An 18,221-nucleotide genomic window follows, 5' to 3' on the forward strand; every position below is an offset into this window, starting at 1 on the left:
ACAAACACACACACGCATATATATATATATATACATATATACGACGGGCTTCTTTCAGTTTCCATCTACCAAATCCACTCACAAGGCATTGGTCGGCCCGAGGCTTTAGTAGAAGACACTTGCCCAAGGTGCCACGCAGTGGGACTGAACCCAGAACCGTGGAGTTGGTAAACAAGCTACTTACCACACAGCCACTCCTGTATCTATTTCTTCTTTTGTTTTCACCCCAAAAAAAAACGTCAAAACTCGATCATATGGGATCATGTGATTGTTTGTTAATTTCTGTTAAAAAGTTTTATTTATTTACTTTTCATGTGCCATTTTTCAGCTCTCTGTATTTGTTGTCAGTTACACACACACACACACAAACACACACGTACACCATTTATCTTTCATATTCACGTACATACATAAATGTGTGTGTGTGTGTGTGTGTGTGTGTGTGTGTGTGTGTGTGTGCGCGCGCGCTCGTAATTAAGCCCTTAACCAACTGCTGGGCACCTTTGAAAGAACTGTGTATGTATATATATATATATATATATATAATATATATATATATATATATATATATATATATATATATATATATATATCATCATCATCATCATCATCGTTTAACGTCCGTTTTCCATGCTAGCATGGGTTGGACGGTTCAACTGGGGTCTGGGAAGCCAGGAGGCTGCGCCAGGCCCAGTCTGATCTGGCAGTGTTTCTACAGCTGGATGCCCTTCCTAACGCCAACCACTCCGAGAGTGTAGTGGGTGCTTTTTATGTGCCACCTGCACAAGTGCCAGACGAGGCTGGCAAATGGCCACGATCGGATGGTGCTTTTTACGTGCCACCGGCACGGAGGCCAGTATGTAAATATATATATATATATATATATATATATATATATGTATATGTATATATATATATGGGGGGGGGGGTGTATATACGTTTGTATACATTAATGTATTTGTTCGTCTGTCTAGCTATCTATGCACACACACACACATACACGTGTGTATATGTATACGTACGTGTGGCTATATGCATACATACATACAAAAAACATGTATGTATATGTATTCATGTATGTACGTGTATATGAAAAATAATGGATATACATGTATGTTTGTGTGCGGCTGTGACTGACAACAAACACACGGCGTGCAAAAAGTAAATAAATAAATAAATAAATAAATGAAAAATAAGCGGAAATTAACGAACAATCATATCATCTCATATGATCGAGTCTTGATGTTTCTGCGGATGAAAACGAAAGACAGCTCATCTCTCATTCTGACTTTAGTCATCATAGGGATCTTTTCAATTTGATGGCCAGATTTTTTCATCAAATTGAAAAGATCCTTCCATAGCCGCGCGCGCGCACACACAAAGGCATGCGGAGATAAGGGTACACGCCACAGAATGACAGAATCGAATAAACGGGACATGAGGCGACACGTGGGATGGAGAACTGCTGAAGACGTCACGGGACGTGTGACGAAAGATTTCAGATGAAGGACACTAAAATCTACTATAAAAATAATACTCTTGTGTTTTTCTCCGCCACAACATATGAAGGAGAAAGGAAGGGGTGATAGATGAATAAGGAAGCAAGGGGTGATGGCAAACTGGTAGAGGGAGCATTTCAAATTCTGCGTGAGTATATATGTGTGTGTGTGTGTGTGTGTGTATGTAAAAGAGAGGTATGTGAATGTGTGTGTGTGTGCAATGGAAGTGGGATGGTGAACATTCAATGCTGAAAAGAAAAATCAAACAGCGCTTCAACTCTGTGTGAGTATATGTGTGTATGTGTGTGCGTGTACAAGGGAAGTATGTGAATGTATGTGTGAACCAGCTTTCTTTCAGTAACAAATGATGATCGATGTCACATATCAAAAAACAACCACTGGTTGACAAGTGTATTAGTTTGTAACGGTTAAGTTTGATTAGTAAACAATATTATATGTCAGAGAAAAACCATTGTTTCACCATGGGAAAAGTTCTGTTGCAGTGTTAATTTAAATTTGGCTATGGTGGATCGAATCCACCTCATACATGCAAGATCCACAACAAATTCGATTTACCATCTATATTTATAAATAAAACTAGCAGTATCGCCTGGCGTTGCTCGGGTTTGTAAGGAAAATAACTATATAAGCATTTTTAGAGAGTTACTTCCCTTATAGATGCCAATTCGGGCTTTCTTAGCCATTTCTGTTTTGGTGTCTTCAAGCCATGAAGTCGTTGTTCTAAAAGAACGCTGGTCTCCTTGACAACGCTTTACGACGTTGATTCCTTACACTCCCTTCCCCACAGCTTCACGAGGAGGGAAGAAGGGGGAGAAGCAAACAGGTGCAGGTGTGACCATGGACGCCAACTCCGCCGCCATTGACACACGAAGATTATGCATTAAAATGGAATAAAAAATAATGTTAATTATTTTTAAAATCGTAGACTCATCGTTGACGCGCGCTAATAGCCAGACGGGCTCGATAGAATCACGACTATAAGATACCCGAATTTGGTTAAACTGCACCGCAAAATGTGGAGTAGTTAGGAATCTAAATCGAAGGGGACGACGCTCACACAACACCTTATATTATATACTAGCAGTATCGCCCGCGTTGCTCGGGTTTGTAAGGGAAATAACTATATAAGCATTTTTAGAGAGTTACTTCCCTTATAGATGCCAATTCGGGCTTTCTTAGCCATTTCTTGTTTTGGTGTCTTCAAGCCATGAAGTCGTTGTTCTAAAAGAACGCTGGTCGCCTTGACAACGCTTACGACGTTGATTTCTTTACACTCCCTTCCCCACAGCTTCACGAGGGAGGGAAGAAGGGGGAGAAGCAAACAGGTGCAGCTGTGAGCGTGGACGCCAACTCCGCCGCCATTAACACACGAAAGATTATGCATTAAAATGGAATAAAAAATGATGTTAAATTATTTTTTAAATCGTAGTCTCATCGTTGACGCGCGCTAATAGCCAGACGGGCTCGATATGAATCACAACTATAAGATACCCGAATTTGGTTAAACTGCACCGCAAAATGTGGGAGGAGTTAGGAATCTAAATCGAAGGGGACAGACACTCACACAACTACAGTTATATATATATATACTAGCAGTATCGCCCGGCGTTGCTCGGGTTTGTAAGGGAAATAACTATATAAGCATTTTTAGAGAGTTACTTCCCTTATAAATTCGGGCTTTCTTAGCCATTTCTGTTTTGGTGTCTTCAAGCCATGAAGTCGTTGTTCTAAAAGAACGCTGGTTTCCTTCACAACGCATTACGACGTTGATTTCTTTACACTCCCTTCCCCACAGCTTCACGAGGGAGGGAAGGGGGAGAAGCAAACAGGTGCAGCTGTGAGCGTGGACGCCAACTCCGCCGCCATCGACATACGATGCATTTTATGCATTAAAATGGAATAAAAAATGATGTCAAATTATTTTTAAAATCGTAGACTCATCGTTGACGCGCGCTAATAGTCAGACGGGCTCGATATGAATCACGACTATAAGATACCCGAATTTGGTTAAACTGCACCGCAAAATGTGGGAGGAGTTAGGAATCTAAATCGAAGGGGACAGACACTCACACAACTAGAGTTTTATATATATAGATATACAAGTGAAGTTGTGTGTATGTCTCCTACGATTTAGATTCCTAACTAGTCCCACATTTTACGGTGCAGTTTAACCAAAACCGGGTATCTTATAGTCGTGATTCATATCGAGCCCTTCTGGGTATTAACGCGCGTCTACGATTTAAAAAAAAAGTTACCATAATTTTTTTCCATTTTAATGCATTTTTTCGCTATTATATAAGGGAAGTAACTCTCTAAAAATGTCTACGATGAGTCAACGATTTAAAAAAAAATTTACCATAATTTTTTTCCCATTTTTAATGCAGTTTTTTGCTATAACTCTCTAAAAATGCTTATATAGTTATTTCCCTTACAAACCCGAGCAACGCCGGGCGATACTGCTAGTTTATAAATAAAATACTAAAATTAACCGTCATTTTTGACGGCACGGGATCAGCTACTAAGAATAATAATAAAGCTAAAGTGAAGAATGGGTATATAGTGGGTGTGGTTGTTTAGCAAAAATAATAATAATGATAATAAATAAATGAATAAATAAATAAATAAATAAAAACAGCGTCCCGAAACAACACACGATTTCACTTCAGGAATCTTGCAAAACAAATACATCAACGGAGATAACTATTTGAATATAATGTAATTATGTCCCTTACATCAAAGACTATGTTGCAAATTAAGAAATAAAAGGTAGAATTCTAGTTTAAACAACCCATATAACCCCTCATTACTTTTTTTTTATTTTTTTGAATTTTCAGAACATGTTTACGAATTTTTGTTCTACACACAGGAATTCATAAGATTACGAATATATTTTTTTAAATTTTGAACCCCGCCCCCACTCATAAATCCGAAAAGTTCCGCTCTGATTCGAATTTTCTTAAAAATTATTTTAAAATATTGACAATCCTAATTTTTTGCTAAAATCACAGCAATGGACAAGTCATCATTCCATGTCATGGGGGAGAGAAATATTTATTTCTTAATTACCCACAGGGGACAAACAAGGACAGACAAAGGGATTAAGTCGATTACATCGATCCCAGTGCGTAACTGGTACTTAATTTATCGACCCCGAAAGGATGAAAGACAAAGTCGACCTCGGCGGAATTTGAACTCAGAACGTAACGGCAGACGAAATACCTATTTCTTTACTACCCACAAGGGGCTAAACGCAGAGAGGACAAACAAGGACAGACAAACGGATTAAGTCGATTACATCGACCCCAGTGCGTAACTGGTACTTAATTTATCGACCCCGAAAGGATGAAAGACAAAGTCGACCTCGGCGGAATTTGAACTCAGAACGTAGCGGCAGACGAAATACTTATTTCTTTACTACCCACAAGGGGCTAAACGCAGAGAGGACAAACAAGGACAGACAAACGGATTTAGTCGATTACATCGACACCAGTGCGTAACTGGTACTTATTTAATCGACCCCGAAAGGATGAAAGGTAAAGTCGACCTCGGCGGAATATGAACTCAGAACGTAGAGGCTGACGAAATACCGCTAAGCATTTCGCTCGGCGTGCTAACGTTTCTGCCAGCTCGCCGCCCTCTGGGGAAATATATATTGAAAAACATCAATACATGTCAGTGACAAAGAAACGAGGAGGGTATCTGGTAGTCGTGAAATGTGCTAAAAATAACAGCTAAATCACCTTTAAATCACACACAGCCCCAACATTTTTTTCTTTTCATTTTGCATAATTGTATGAATTACTGTGTGTAGAACACATATTCCCAATAATTTTCTTAGAATTCTAAAAGCTAAAAAAAAATTTGTGAGGGGTTACACGGGGTGCTTAAACTAGAATTCAACCGATAAAACTTTAATATTATTTCCCCAAAATATTTTTGTGCACATAACGTCGTCAATGTTGTGTCCACTAAGTGTTTAGGGTTTTTGCAACATACACCCTCATCCAGGCGACCCGACCTAAGTTGATCAAGCCTTGACACATAAAGCGCGACTTTCCACGATCGTAGATTCACCTGGGACTAGAACACCACAACGAAAGATTTTTGTAGAGACCCGCAAAGTGACGCTAAATAGTTGAGAGGTTATTTAAAGAAAGGGAAGTAATTCTCAGTCACACGTCGTCAGTGGTTGCAATGGATTCCCCTCAAAGCACCAAAGTTGTGCATTATATGCAGGACTTGTTCAGTAAATATGACAAGATTAGGGGTAAGCTTGTTTGTTTTATTTCTAACTATTGCCTGTAAGATAACAAGGTAAACGTTTGCTCATTTCCTGATGGTATCTTTTGAGGTAACAACTCCGAAAAGCATGTTGCACCGCATGTCCGGTCTACATCGATATATTTGTTGTCATGGATGGGTTGCGGTAACTTTGTCCCATTTATACTGCTAACCCGTACTAAAGTTGGAACGACGAACAATGGGGAAATAATTATAAACGTCAGAAACACTGAACAAGTCGTCAAAATAACAAACTAGGGAATACTGCAAGAAATAAAATAAATAAATAAATAAAAGACAGGGTTCCACGTATCCAGGAACGACACTAAACTTCGTTGGTCTCTAATCAGGATGTGGAGACATTTATAGTGTTTCGTGATACCCTGAGACAGCGGTCCTCAGCCCTTATTTGCATCGCGGGACCGGTTTCATGCGAGACAATTTTTCTACGGACCGGAGATCGTTTGCGTAATGAACCACAGTGCATAATATAAAATTTATTTATTACACACACATACGTGTGTGTGTATATATATATATATATATATATATATATATATACTTTATTTAAAGCAGCAGAAAATTCAACAATTTGTTGAATTTTCTGCTGCTTTAAATAAAGCATATTACTCTACCACTGGTATTTGAGTACTCTTTTTTTTCTACCTTGTTTCACATTTATGTGTTTACTCCGGTATATATATATTATATATATATATATATATATGTATGTATGTATATACACAGATTTCTGCCCCTCCCCCCGACTTTGGATGAACATAACTTTCAGAAAATGGATATTATTTTAATGAAATTTGGCAACTGGAGTCTTGACATTCGTTTACTACACACTGTTTTACACCTATTACACTATATAATATATATATATATATATATTATATATATATATATATATATATATGGTTAATCTCCAGTTTAAGAGCCGGTCACAAATTTTTTTTTTAAATAGCGTAATAGGTGTAAAACAATGCGTAGGGTATCTTTGGCAATGGTTAAAGTTGTAGTGAGGTTTCCTCGAGAGATTATATCTTTCTTTATCGTAGTAATAAGTGTATCGTTTTATCCATGTATTGTGTATGTATCGTAACGAAGTTAGAGATACGTTGGCAACGACTGCTTTACCTGGAAGTTCGATTTGCTAGCTAATGAAGTCAGATTCCTATTAAAATTATGCCTTACCGTAATAAAAAAAAATATCACGTTTGTTAATATTGTAGAGAGTTTATCTAGAGTAAACAGAAACGAAAAGAACAAACTGCTCACGTATAGAACACTTCCCCCCTACATCTGCTGGTTCAAAGTCGACTTCTTAAAAAACAGCAAACCCAAATAAATAAATCGAGGAAGTTTCTATATTGCTGTTACTCCACCTAATAAAAATAACGGTGCTAGACCTCTTTTCTTAGGGCAGACAGCTTCCTTCATAATCGTTTCTTTTTTCATCAAAACAAATCCACATTTTACACTTCCTCATCAGATTGTCAATTACATACCGTATTTTGCGGTATAAAGAAATGCAACCGGCGTATTGACGCACCCTACTTTTAGCAGTGCGTATTAAAAAAAAAAAAAAGGTTTTTAGAGCAGTAAAGCATATAATATTTAAAGAAACTTTGCATATAGGACCTGGGGTGATTGTTTTGAGACTTTCTTTTTTTGTTGTTGTTTTGGAAAAAAAAAATGTGCGTCTGACACGTTACTTTCGCTTTTCACTTTCACATCTTAAATTTGTGTTCATCTACGGTGCTTCGCTCTTATCACACTCTTTCTTGTTTTAACCCTTCCGATTAAATAGTGAAATAACTTTGAACCACTCTGATCAAATTACTTGCTGAATATGTATAGTTCAGAAACGGAAACTAATTAAGTCATTGAACTAACTTTTTTTAATATTGATAAGCCTTTACACTTCTTTGTTCATATATCAAGTCAGGCGACTATATATGTAAAGATATGTTTTGTGGATGCCCTAAAGACTATGTTTCGCAGTCTTATGGATAGCCGTAGATCGAAATAAATATATAAATAAATTGTAAAATAACTTAAATCTCGAAGTTGTTTGTTTAAAAGGGCCAGGGCTGCTTTCAGGGAGATCAAACATACATTATCAAATTCATAAATAATCGCTCATTAAAATGAGTGGTCGTAGGAACATACAGAAAGGAAAGCGCCTTTACATATTGTTGCGTGACGTGGAGTATCAACAAACAAGTGCGAAGGCCTTACCAGTGCTGCAGAGTTGTGGCCCTTTAGACGAATGTTGACGATATCATCCCATACGGAGAAAGTAATGTTTTGTAGTACTTAGATGGGCAAAAATCCCCGGAAAACATTGCAACAACATTGAAAGCAAACACGCTAAATTTATTGGACAGCAAATGAGAAGACAAAACCTTAAACGCAATGTTATTACCAGTTTGAATACGCCAATAGCACGAGAAATTTTCTCCAAGTCAAGACACAGTAAATGGCTTGTTTACAAGTCCGAACGTGCTATCGGCATATTCGCACTGGTTATAACATTGCATTTATACACATTACTGATTAGCGCGCTCATCCCGTAATTCAAAACCTTAAACATTTAGTGATCATTGGAAAACTATAAGGGAGAAGATAAGACTAGAGTAAGACCAATCCAATAAATTTTCAAGTTGTGTGTGAAGCAGTAGAAAGTGGAGCTCCATGGTTACTGACACAAGTAGGCATGGTACATACTGAAGAAATACTTGTTTGGTGATTTGATCAGAGACTGTGTTGTAACTGATGCAACATCATGGAGGAGTCATTTTAACTATTTAAAACACAGAACATCTTATCTTTTATATTTTACTTACTTCAGTCATTGGACTGCAGCCTTTCTGGGGCACTGCCTTGAAGGGTTTTAAGTCAGCCAAATCAACTCCAGTACTTATTTTTGTTTTCTAAGTCTGGTACTTACTCTAACGGACTCTTCTGACAAACAGCTAAGTTATTAGGATGTAAGCAAACCAACGTCAGTTGTCAAGTGATGGTGGGGGACAAACACAAACACACACATGCACATTTATGTGATGGGTTTCCACACAGTTTTTGAATACCATATTCACTCATAAAGCATTGGTTGATTCAGAGCTATAGTAGAAGACACTTGCTCAAGGTTCTGCACAGGACTGAACTCAAAAACACATGGTCACAAGGTGAACTACTACTACTACTACTACTACTACTACTACTACTACTGTTGCTTCTTCTTCTTCTTATTATTATTATTATTAAGGCAGCGAGTTGGCAGAATTGTTAGAACACTTCAGACATAATTGACCTTGGTATTGCATCTAAAATGTTACTCTCCAAGGCACAAGTGTGGGCAAGGTTGTTTATGGAAGAGCAGCAGTCGCCCATGAAACCCAGTCTCTCTTCTCCACGTCATCACTGTTATCCAAGGGAAAGGCAATGGTCAATGCAGCTTGGCACCAGTAATGCTGCAACTTATTTCTACAGCTGAGTGGACTGGGGCAACATGAAAGAAATGCACAGCCCAGTCCAAGAATTAAACTCACTACCTCATGATTGTGGGCCTGGCACTCTAACCACTGAGCCAGTGTCTTTACTCATATTTATACATGAAGGAATCCAGGGTAGAGGTAGACCCAGGAAGACGTGATGAGGTGGTCAAGCTTGACCTTTGAACGTTGGGCCTCACAGAGGCAATGATGAAAGACCGAGACCTCTGGAGATATGCTGTGACTGCGAAGACCCGACAAATAAAGTGAGTTCATGGTTCGCAGGACAGCCTGCTGTGCTTACCTTGGATTGTAGGGCGACCTGCTGTGCTTGAGGAGACCTATTGAGTCAAGTACATCAACATCAAAATAAAAATCAAATGGAAATTGTAGTTGTGATACCCGTGCTGGTGGCATGTAAAAAGCACCATCCGAACGTGGTTGATGCCAGTGCCGACTTGACTGGCATCTGTGCCTGTGGCACATAAAAAGCACCAACCAATCGTGGCCATTGCCAGCCTCCTCTGGCCCCTATGCCGGTGGCACATAAAAAGCACCATCCGATTGTGGCTGTTGCTAGCCTCCTCTGGCCCCTGTGCCGGTGGCACGTAAAAAGCACCCACTACACTCACAGAGTGGTTGGCGTTAGGAAGGGCATCCAGCTGTAGAAACACTACCAGATTAGACTGGAGCCTGGTGCAGCTTCCTGGCTTCCCAGACCCCGGTCAAACCATCCAACCCATGCTAGCATGGAAAACGAGGATGATGATGATGATAATCACACACACACACACAGTATACTATATAATATACTATGCTATATATCATGTATTATTATGCTAGAAATTGTGTAACATTATCATGTATTATACTACTGTTTTATATATAATACTAAGTTATATATGTTATGTAATATACTATGTTATACATTATGTATTATGTATGAAATTCCTATGCTATATTCTATTTCATTTATAGGGCAAGATAAAAACAGTGGATATACTCCTTTTTGGGATGCTGTTGTCATCACAACTGCTGACAAAGATCAGAAACAAGGTTATCAGCTCCAGATTGAAGCAAAAAGGAAGAGAAATGAGTTGCCTCTTAACCTAGAAATCCATGTGATTACTGATCCACCTGGTGTTAAACTAGGTAAGAAATCCTGTAAATTGTTGTTGTTATGGCAAGAATCATTAGCAGACCAGATAAAATGCTTAGTAACATTTTTGGCTTACATAATTGAGAGAGCTTATTGTTGGATTAAAGAAATGTCCAGTTGATCCTTTAATCTTTGCATTCCAGTTCAGCTGAAATTGATCCAATAATATTATAGACAGCCATGGCTGTGTGGTAAGAAGCATGTTTCTCAACCACATGATTCTAGGTTCAGTCCCACTGCATAACACCTTGGGCAAGTGTCTTCTACTATAGCCCCAGGCCAACCAAAGCTTTGTGAGAACTTAGTAGACAGAAACTGAAAGAAGCCCATCCAAATGCCCAGGAGGCTCTCTTGAGGTTGTAGATAGTTTCTGTTACATAGGTGACCAAATTAGCAATGGTGGAGGATGCTCTGAAAGAATTGGGTGGAGGAAGTTCAGAGAGCTATTACCTCTATTGGCAACAAAAGGCCTCTCTCTCAGAGTGAAAGGTAGACTATATGATAGTTGTGTACAAATGGTTATACTCCATGGGATCTGAATGCTGAAGACATGAAGACCCAGGAAGACATGGGATGAAGTGGTAAGGACTGATCTCAGGAAGTTGGACCACATGGAGGATGGTCATGGACCAAGATGTCTAGTGATATGAAGTTCTTGAGAAGACCTGCCCACATCAGCAAAACTGAGTTCTAGAAGTGCTGTGTGTCCCACCCACATTTAACAAGAAAACTTCTCACGCATTCTACCAAAATGAACCAAGCTACGTCTCTACATTTCTTCTCTTCCTCTCATTTTTGCTTCATGTACTGTGATTACCTCTCCCCAATCTTGTCCTCTTGGCCCAGTGCCCTGTATCATTGCTCTCTGCTTGCCCCTGACCTGTGTGTTCTACCCACATGCCTTGTCTTACTCTATTATTGCCATCTGCTAGCTCCCGACTTGGGTGTTCCACCCACACATAACAAGAAAACTTTTCCTTCACCCTACCCCAACAAACCAATCTACATCTCTTTTTCACATTTCCTCCTTCATTCACTATGCCTAACTCTCACTCCCAATTCCTGTCCTCACACCCCTGTTCCTCTGTATCATTGCTTCCTGGTAGCCCCTCCAAATCTATATATACTCAGGTCTTTCACCACTTACTTGCACTCTTTAATCACCCTCCCTTTACAATATCCTGTCACTTATATTATGGTATTTGAACCTCAAAGGTATTCCCTAGCACTTGTCACTATCTATATCTCTCTCTTCCTTTACTCAACCATCTCATTTATACTCTGATTCTCGTTCCTTGTGAGTATGCCCGGCATTTTGCCATCATCTCCATCCTGCAGTCTCTGTCTCTCTCCTTCTCCTGCACTTCCCTCAGGTTGGTCGATCATATATTTTTTTTGTGGTAGCACACTCGTTTCTGTTCTTATTCCTGGTTGTTCTCTCTCTGGCCGGGTAACCTTGTACTTCCCCTACAAGACACCTGTATCTGTCTCACTATAACCTTTTCTTCATCACCTCCTCCTCTCTTAAAAGTTTTTGTCTTGCAAGTGCTTGGTGACTCTGTCAGTGCAGGTGCCACTTAAAAGCACCCAGTCCACACTGCAAAGTGGTTGGTGTCCAGAGGGGCATCCTGCTGTAAAATCCCTGCCAAAACTGACCTTGCCTGTGCTTGTGCCATGTAAAAATCACTACTCACCTTGCCTGTGCTTGTACCATATGAAAAGCACTAAGTCTGCTGAGTGGTTGGAGTTAGGAAGGGCATCCAGCTGTAAAAATCTTGCCAAAACAGTATCGTCCCACCCATGCTAGCATGAAACACGGACATTGAATGATGGTGATGATGATATATATGTATGTGTGTGTGTATATATATTCTTCCCTGCCGTAATGCTTCATTTCCACACACGCCAGCTGAATTCAATTCGTCCCCAGTTGAAAGACACCTGTTGTTATGTCCTGTTATTATTATTATTTTTATTGTATTTTGTATTTATATTTGTGTAACATTGTCTGTTTTTCCATCCTTGCTTTTGTATACATTCGATGCTTCCTTCCAAGGAATCTAACGCTCTTAGCTTAGTTTTTCCTTGGGGCTGGCCGGATTGGAGCAATCTCAAGATTAATCAGCTGAAATTGCGAGGATGATCCGGTTCTTGACTAAGGATAGAAAGCTTCGAATGACCCATCCTTGTGTTTTTTTTGTATCGTCTATCTGGATGTTTTGTTGTTCCTTTTTGTATCACTTAGTTGTCCGGATGTTTTGTGTACTTGTCCCATTTTGTATTTTATATATATATATAATGTGTGTTTGTGTCTGTGATTGTCCCCACCCACCACTACAGCTTGACAACTATTGTTGGTGTATTTGTGTCCCCGTAATGTAGCAGTTCGGCAAAAGAGACCAATAGAATAAATACTAAGCTTAAGAATTAAGTCTTGGGGGTTGATTTGTTTGACTGAAACCCTTCAAGGCAAATGACTGAAACAAGTAAAAAAAGTAAAAGAAAGATATATATTTTGCCATTGTGTTTGTATAAGAAATCTATACTTATTAGGAATTATACACATTTAACCCTTTTGTTACTAACCCGGCTCTTGCTCTGTGGTAAAATGTCTTGTTTTCATAAGTTTTTAATTAAAATCTTCCACCAATCCTTAGTCAAAATTTACGTTCCTAACACTAGCTTAATGATAACAAAGTTATTTTACTAAATTCTTTGTTATATTTAAAATAATTGAAAGAAACACAGAGCATCTCAAAATAAATACAGTAACGAAAGGGTTAATTGTTGTTTGTGGACCCATACCTGCATGGAAAAATGTATTTGAAATAATGATGAAGGTAGCAACAATTAACAGTTTTACAGGTATTTGTTTTTGTTTAGGGTTTCTTTCATAAGTCATCTGATACATCTATATGATCCAACAAGGAAACCTCTATATGGTCACTTGACCTGCTCGAAATAGCAGCTATGTCTCCTTTAAATCCCACCTTACACTCTAATGAAGCAAGCACATAGTAGATAATGTAGTCCTACATATCTCTGAGCCAACAAGGAAACCTCTGCATGGTAACTTGGCTGGCTAGAAATAGCTGCCATATCTTCCTGAAATCCCACCTTACACTCTTAAGTAAGACAAGGACACAGTATGCAATGTAGTAGTACACACTCATAAAAAGTCAGGACGGTCCTGGTTGGAATTAGTTTAATTATAATCTGCTTGAATCAAGTCTGACCTGGAGTTTAATAACAACCACAACCTGTACAAGACTTCAGAGATTGTAAATTTTGATCTTTCATAGAAATTAAATGTTTAGAATAACAATTTATTAAGAAAATATCTTGATACTAATTATACATTTCTCTTCAGGAAATGGTGGTGCCACATTTACAGCTTTGTCTTTCCTGGAAGAATTCTATGGTGATAAATTCTTTTCTATGAAAATCTTGCTAATTCATGCTGGTGGTCTTAGCAAACGCCTTCCAAGTAACAGCATCCTTGGTAAGATCTTCTCTGTTCTTCCTTGTGGAATTCCATGCTACCAGATGCTTGACATAAAACTTGCTCTCTACTGGCCTTTTGTACCAAAAATGAATTCTGGAATATTTCTGACTTGTGCAGACGACATTATCACATACAACATGGACAATGAAGGCGACTGGTCTCTTAAAGATGAAGGTTTCACTGCACTAGCCCATCCATCCTCCATCGAAGTTGGAACTGGACATGGTGTGTACATTGTAAAAGAGAAAAGATCAGTAAATGAAAGTGTGCAGTTAGCTGAATGCACAACGGTTCTGCAAAAACCTTCTATTGAGACAATGAGAAAACTAGGTGCTGTGATAGATAACGAAAATGATACCAAAAATTCTACTGTATATACAGACAGTGCATACTTCTTCACAAGTTCAGTTTCTAAGATGCTTCTAACTTATGCCAAGAGCCATGGACCTTTCAATTGTGAAATTGATGCTTATGGTGATTTTTTACAAGCCCTTGGCACTGATCCCTTATCTGATTATGTGAACAATTTGCAGAATATTACAACAACAAGTGGAGATCTGCTAAATACAAGGAAGGAAGTTTTCAAGCTTTTGAAAGGCACACCTTTAAACCTAATTATTTTGAACTCTTCTCAGTTTTTCCATATTGGCTCAATGCCAGAAATGTTACATAATTTTTGCAAAAGTGATAATTTCAAAATTGGTCTTGGCTTAAGCAATGATGCATTTAATGTTTGGTTAGATGAACAATCAAAAGAACCAGAGCCTGTCACTAAGAGAAGTTGTCTTAAAGGTAAAAATGAGGGATGTTTGATTCATTCTTTATTACCTGTTGGAAGTTGTATTTCTTCGTTAGCAGTATTAGAGTTTTGTAATTTTGATTGTTTAATCCATGTTTCAAAGAATTGTTTGCTGAGCAACTGTGAATTCCTTGGATCCAGTTCTGAGGAATCACAAATCACAATCCCAGAAAATACCTTTATGCATACAATACCAGTTACTATCAAGGACAATTTAAAGTATGTGACTATTGTCTTCCATATTAAAGACAATCTTAAGAAGAGTGTGCCACTCACAGACTTTGCAAACATCCCATTTTTGGGGGATACTTTGGGCAAAGCTGTAGATAAATTAAGTATTCCAAAATCTCAGATTGTTTCAGATAAAAACCAACCAGAGGTTAGTTTGTGGAATGTTAATATTTTCCCACTTGCAGACACCATGTCAGACTCTTTTCAACTGGCATTAGCTATGTCAATGTCTTTTAATGATGATGGCAAGGCCTTAAACCTAGAATCTTATCAATTAGTTTCCATCAATTCTATCCTCAAATATAAATCTATTCATGAAATGCTGAAATATAGACAAAAACTATTTGATAAAATTAATACTCAATACTAAATTTCTTTTCCCTACATAGTATATTTACTTTAGAACATAGTAATAAAAATAATGATGATGATAATAATGATTTGGAGATAGAAATCAGATGAATTTGGTATCTCAAAGCTCCATTACGTATTCTTATTGGAGCAGTAGGAATGGTGTCTAAAGGAACAAACAAATATGTAGACCAAATTCTTGGCAGCGAATTGCAAAAGATCATACTTGTGGGTACCTCACATATTTCATGTGACTCCTTCTCCATGTATCTGCAGTCTTACTCATTCAGTGGTGTTAATAATTTTATAAAGAATTTTTTCTTTTATACACACAGGCATCATCTTTTCCAATTGCCTGGCAACTCATTCATTTGTATCTTTAGATGCAAAAACTTGTCTCTTGACATCTCTGATTAACACTTGACTGCAATTCATATAAATCAAAGCAACCGCAAAATGTAATTATAACAATAATAATAGTGTTACTATCAAAACTGATTTTTAAAATTTCCATCAGGGTTTTAACATTTCTAAATATTTGGGGAGAAATTCTTTTCTTGATATATTTTTCTTTTTGTTTGGGACATTTTAATTTTTAAAATCTTTGGTATAATTATATAGTTCCTAAATTTATCAAGCCAAACTGTTGTACATTTAATGGGGTTTTTTCCCTACAAATGTTTATTTGGGTAATATTTTTGACTGAAGGTCATAATGACATTGGGTTGGATAAATTGTGATAAATTTGTGTGAAGTGTCATACTTCTCTCATTTCTGTCCATTGTCATTAAACTTGAGTTAGAGCCAGAAGTTCAAGATGGTCACTTGACCTGCTAGAAATAGTAGCTAAACATCTTTCTAGTAGCACTCTATCATCTTAAAAATTTCTGTGTGTGAAGTGTTTTATTCTTCACCAGTGGTGTAGCTAGAGTGTGTCCCATCTTGGAACAGACCCAAGGGGTGACTCCTCCCCCCGGGTCACCCAGACTATATTGGATTCTTATATAGTAGACCCAGAAGTGCCACTCCCATCCAGGGCAGACACCCTCCCCCAACTCGACCTGCTAGAAATAGCAGTAAATCATCGCTGTAATCGCATTCTACCATCTGACAAAAGGAATAGTAACATTGGACAATGTAATTCTAAATACACTATGTTTAAATAAAAAGCGGGATGGTCATGATTGGAATGCCTTTGATCAAAGGTCTTCTTTATCAGGCCTGATCTAGAGCTAACTGATATTAACAGCTAGAGATAAGCAAGTGACTCTACTAATGTTTTTAAAAAAATGTTTATTCTATTTTTGTTAAAAATAAATTTTAAAAATTTTGTTATTTTATTGTTTTTTATATTTTCTACATTTCATGTTTTGCCTAATCATGGCTGTGTGGTTAAGAAGTCCATTTCTTAACCATATAGCTTTTAAGTTCCAGCCCACTGTGTGGCACCCAGAGTAAGTATCTTCCATTATAGCTCCTGATTGACCAAAGCCTTGTGAGTGGATTTGATAGATGGAAACTGGAAGGAGCCAATCACGTATATGTATAGTATGAGAGAAGTTTGTGTCTCTTCTTGTCTTGACATCACACATCATCATTTAATGTTCGTTTTCATGCTGACTTGGGTTAAACAGCTTAACAGGAACTGGCATGGGCTGCACCAGGTTTCATAGTCTGTTTTGGTTTGGTTTCTATAACTGGATGCCCTTCTTAATGCCAACCACTTTACAGCACAGGAGTGGCTGTGTGGTAAGTAGCTTGCTAACCAACCACATGGTTCCGGGTTCAGTCCCACTGCGTGGCAACTTGGGCAAGTGTTTTCTGCTATAGCCCCAGGCCGACCAATGCCTTGTGAGTGGATTTGGTAGACGGAAACTGAAAGAAGCCTGTCGTATATATGTATATATATATATATATGTATGTGTGTGTGTTTGTGTGTCTGTGTTTGTTCCCCTAGCATTGCTTCATAACCGATGCTGGTGTGTTCACGTCCCCGTCACTTAGCGGTTCGGCAAAAAGAGACCGATAGAATAAGTAATGGGCTTACAAAAAGAATAAGTCCCGGGGTCGAGTTGCTCGACTAAAGGCAGTGCTCCAGCATGGCCGCAGTCAAATGACTGAAACAAGTAAAAGAGAAAAGAGACCGATAGAATAAGTAATGGGCTTACAAAAAGAATAAGTCCCGGGGTCGAGTTGCTCGACTAAAGGCAGTGCTCCAGCATGGCCGCAGTCAAATGACTGAAACAAGTAAAAGAGTATACTGGGTGCTTTTTATATGGCACCATCACCAGTGCTTTTTACATGCACCAGCACCCACACAAATGCTTTTTACGTGGTATCTTGGTTTTAGGATCTCAATTCTGTTGTGGTGGGCCAGGTCTTCTTCAGTACAGTAATGCACCACATATCTTGGTTTTCTATCATCTCCTTCATACGACTGTGTTTTGAGGTCAGCCTTCAATACTCCATCCCATGGCTTCCCTCTTTCACAATTTCCCTCCACTTTAAAGTGGTGGGCACTTCTTTCTTCAAGTTATGAAGGTGTTTCACCATCATACAAGTAGTATCCTTCATTTCCAGTCTTTAGTCTTTTGTGAAAATGTCTCTGGCCATGGGGAAATATTACCTTGCTTGGAAACAGGTAAGGGTTAGGACAGGAAGAGTATCTGGACATGAAAAATCTGCCTCAACAAATTCTCTCCAACTCATGCAAGCATGTAAAAGAGGACATTAAAACAATGATGATGATTTCTACACTATAACAAATGACACAGCGAGGTTTGTAACATGCACATCTATTTGGTTTAATTTCAAGTTAGAACTATTCAGTTTTTTACATATCTAAAACCATTGGGAATGGCATGAATACCTA

General features: G+C 38.3%; 1 protein-coding gene across 1 annotated transcript; it reads left to right on the forward strand.

The window, feature by feature from the left end:
• The first annotated feature begins 5,649 nt into the window (after positions 1–5,649).
• Positions 5,650–16,460, forward strand: LOC115218636 (fucose-1-phosphate guanylyltransferase-like). Its single transcript, XM_029788554.2, has 3 exons — positions 5,650–5,787; positions 10,283–10,456; positions 13,834–16,460. The coding sequence occupies exons 1-3, from the start codon at positions 5,715–5,717 to the stop codon at positions 15,366–15,368; spliced, it is 1,782 nt and encodes a 593-aa protein (XP_029644414.1). The 5' UTR covers positions 5,650–5,714; the 3' UTR covers positions 15,369–16,460.
• The last annotated feature ends 1,761 nt before the right edge of the window (positions 16,461–18,221 follow it).

This window comes from Octopus sinensis, linkage group LG13 (assembly GCF_006345805.1).
Source record: "Octopus sinensis linkage group LG13, ASM634580v1, whole genome shotgun sequence".
In the NCBI taxonomy this organism is placed as follows: Eukaryota; Metazoa; Mollusca; class Cephalopoda; order Octopoda; family Octopodidae; genus Octopus; species Octopus sinensis.

Coding starts and splice junctions, on each gene's coding strand:
- LOC115218636 (XM_029788554.2), top strand. CDS start 5,715: ATGGATTCCCCTCAAAGCACCAAAGTTGTGCATTATATGCAGGACTTG. Junction 5,788..10,282: donor TAAATATGACAAGATTAGGG/GTAAGCTTGTTT, acceptor TTTCATTTATAG/GGCAAGATAAAAACAGTGGA. Junction 10,457..13,833: donor TCCACCTGGTGTTAAACTAG/GTAAGAAATCCT, acceptor ATTTCTCTTCAG/GAAATGGTGGTGCCACATTT.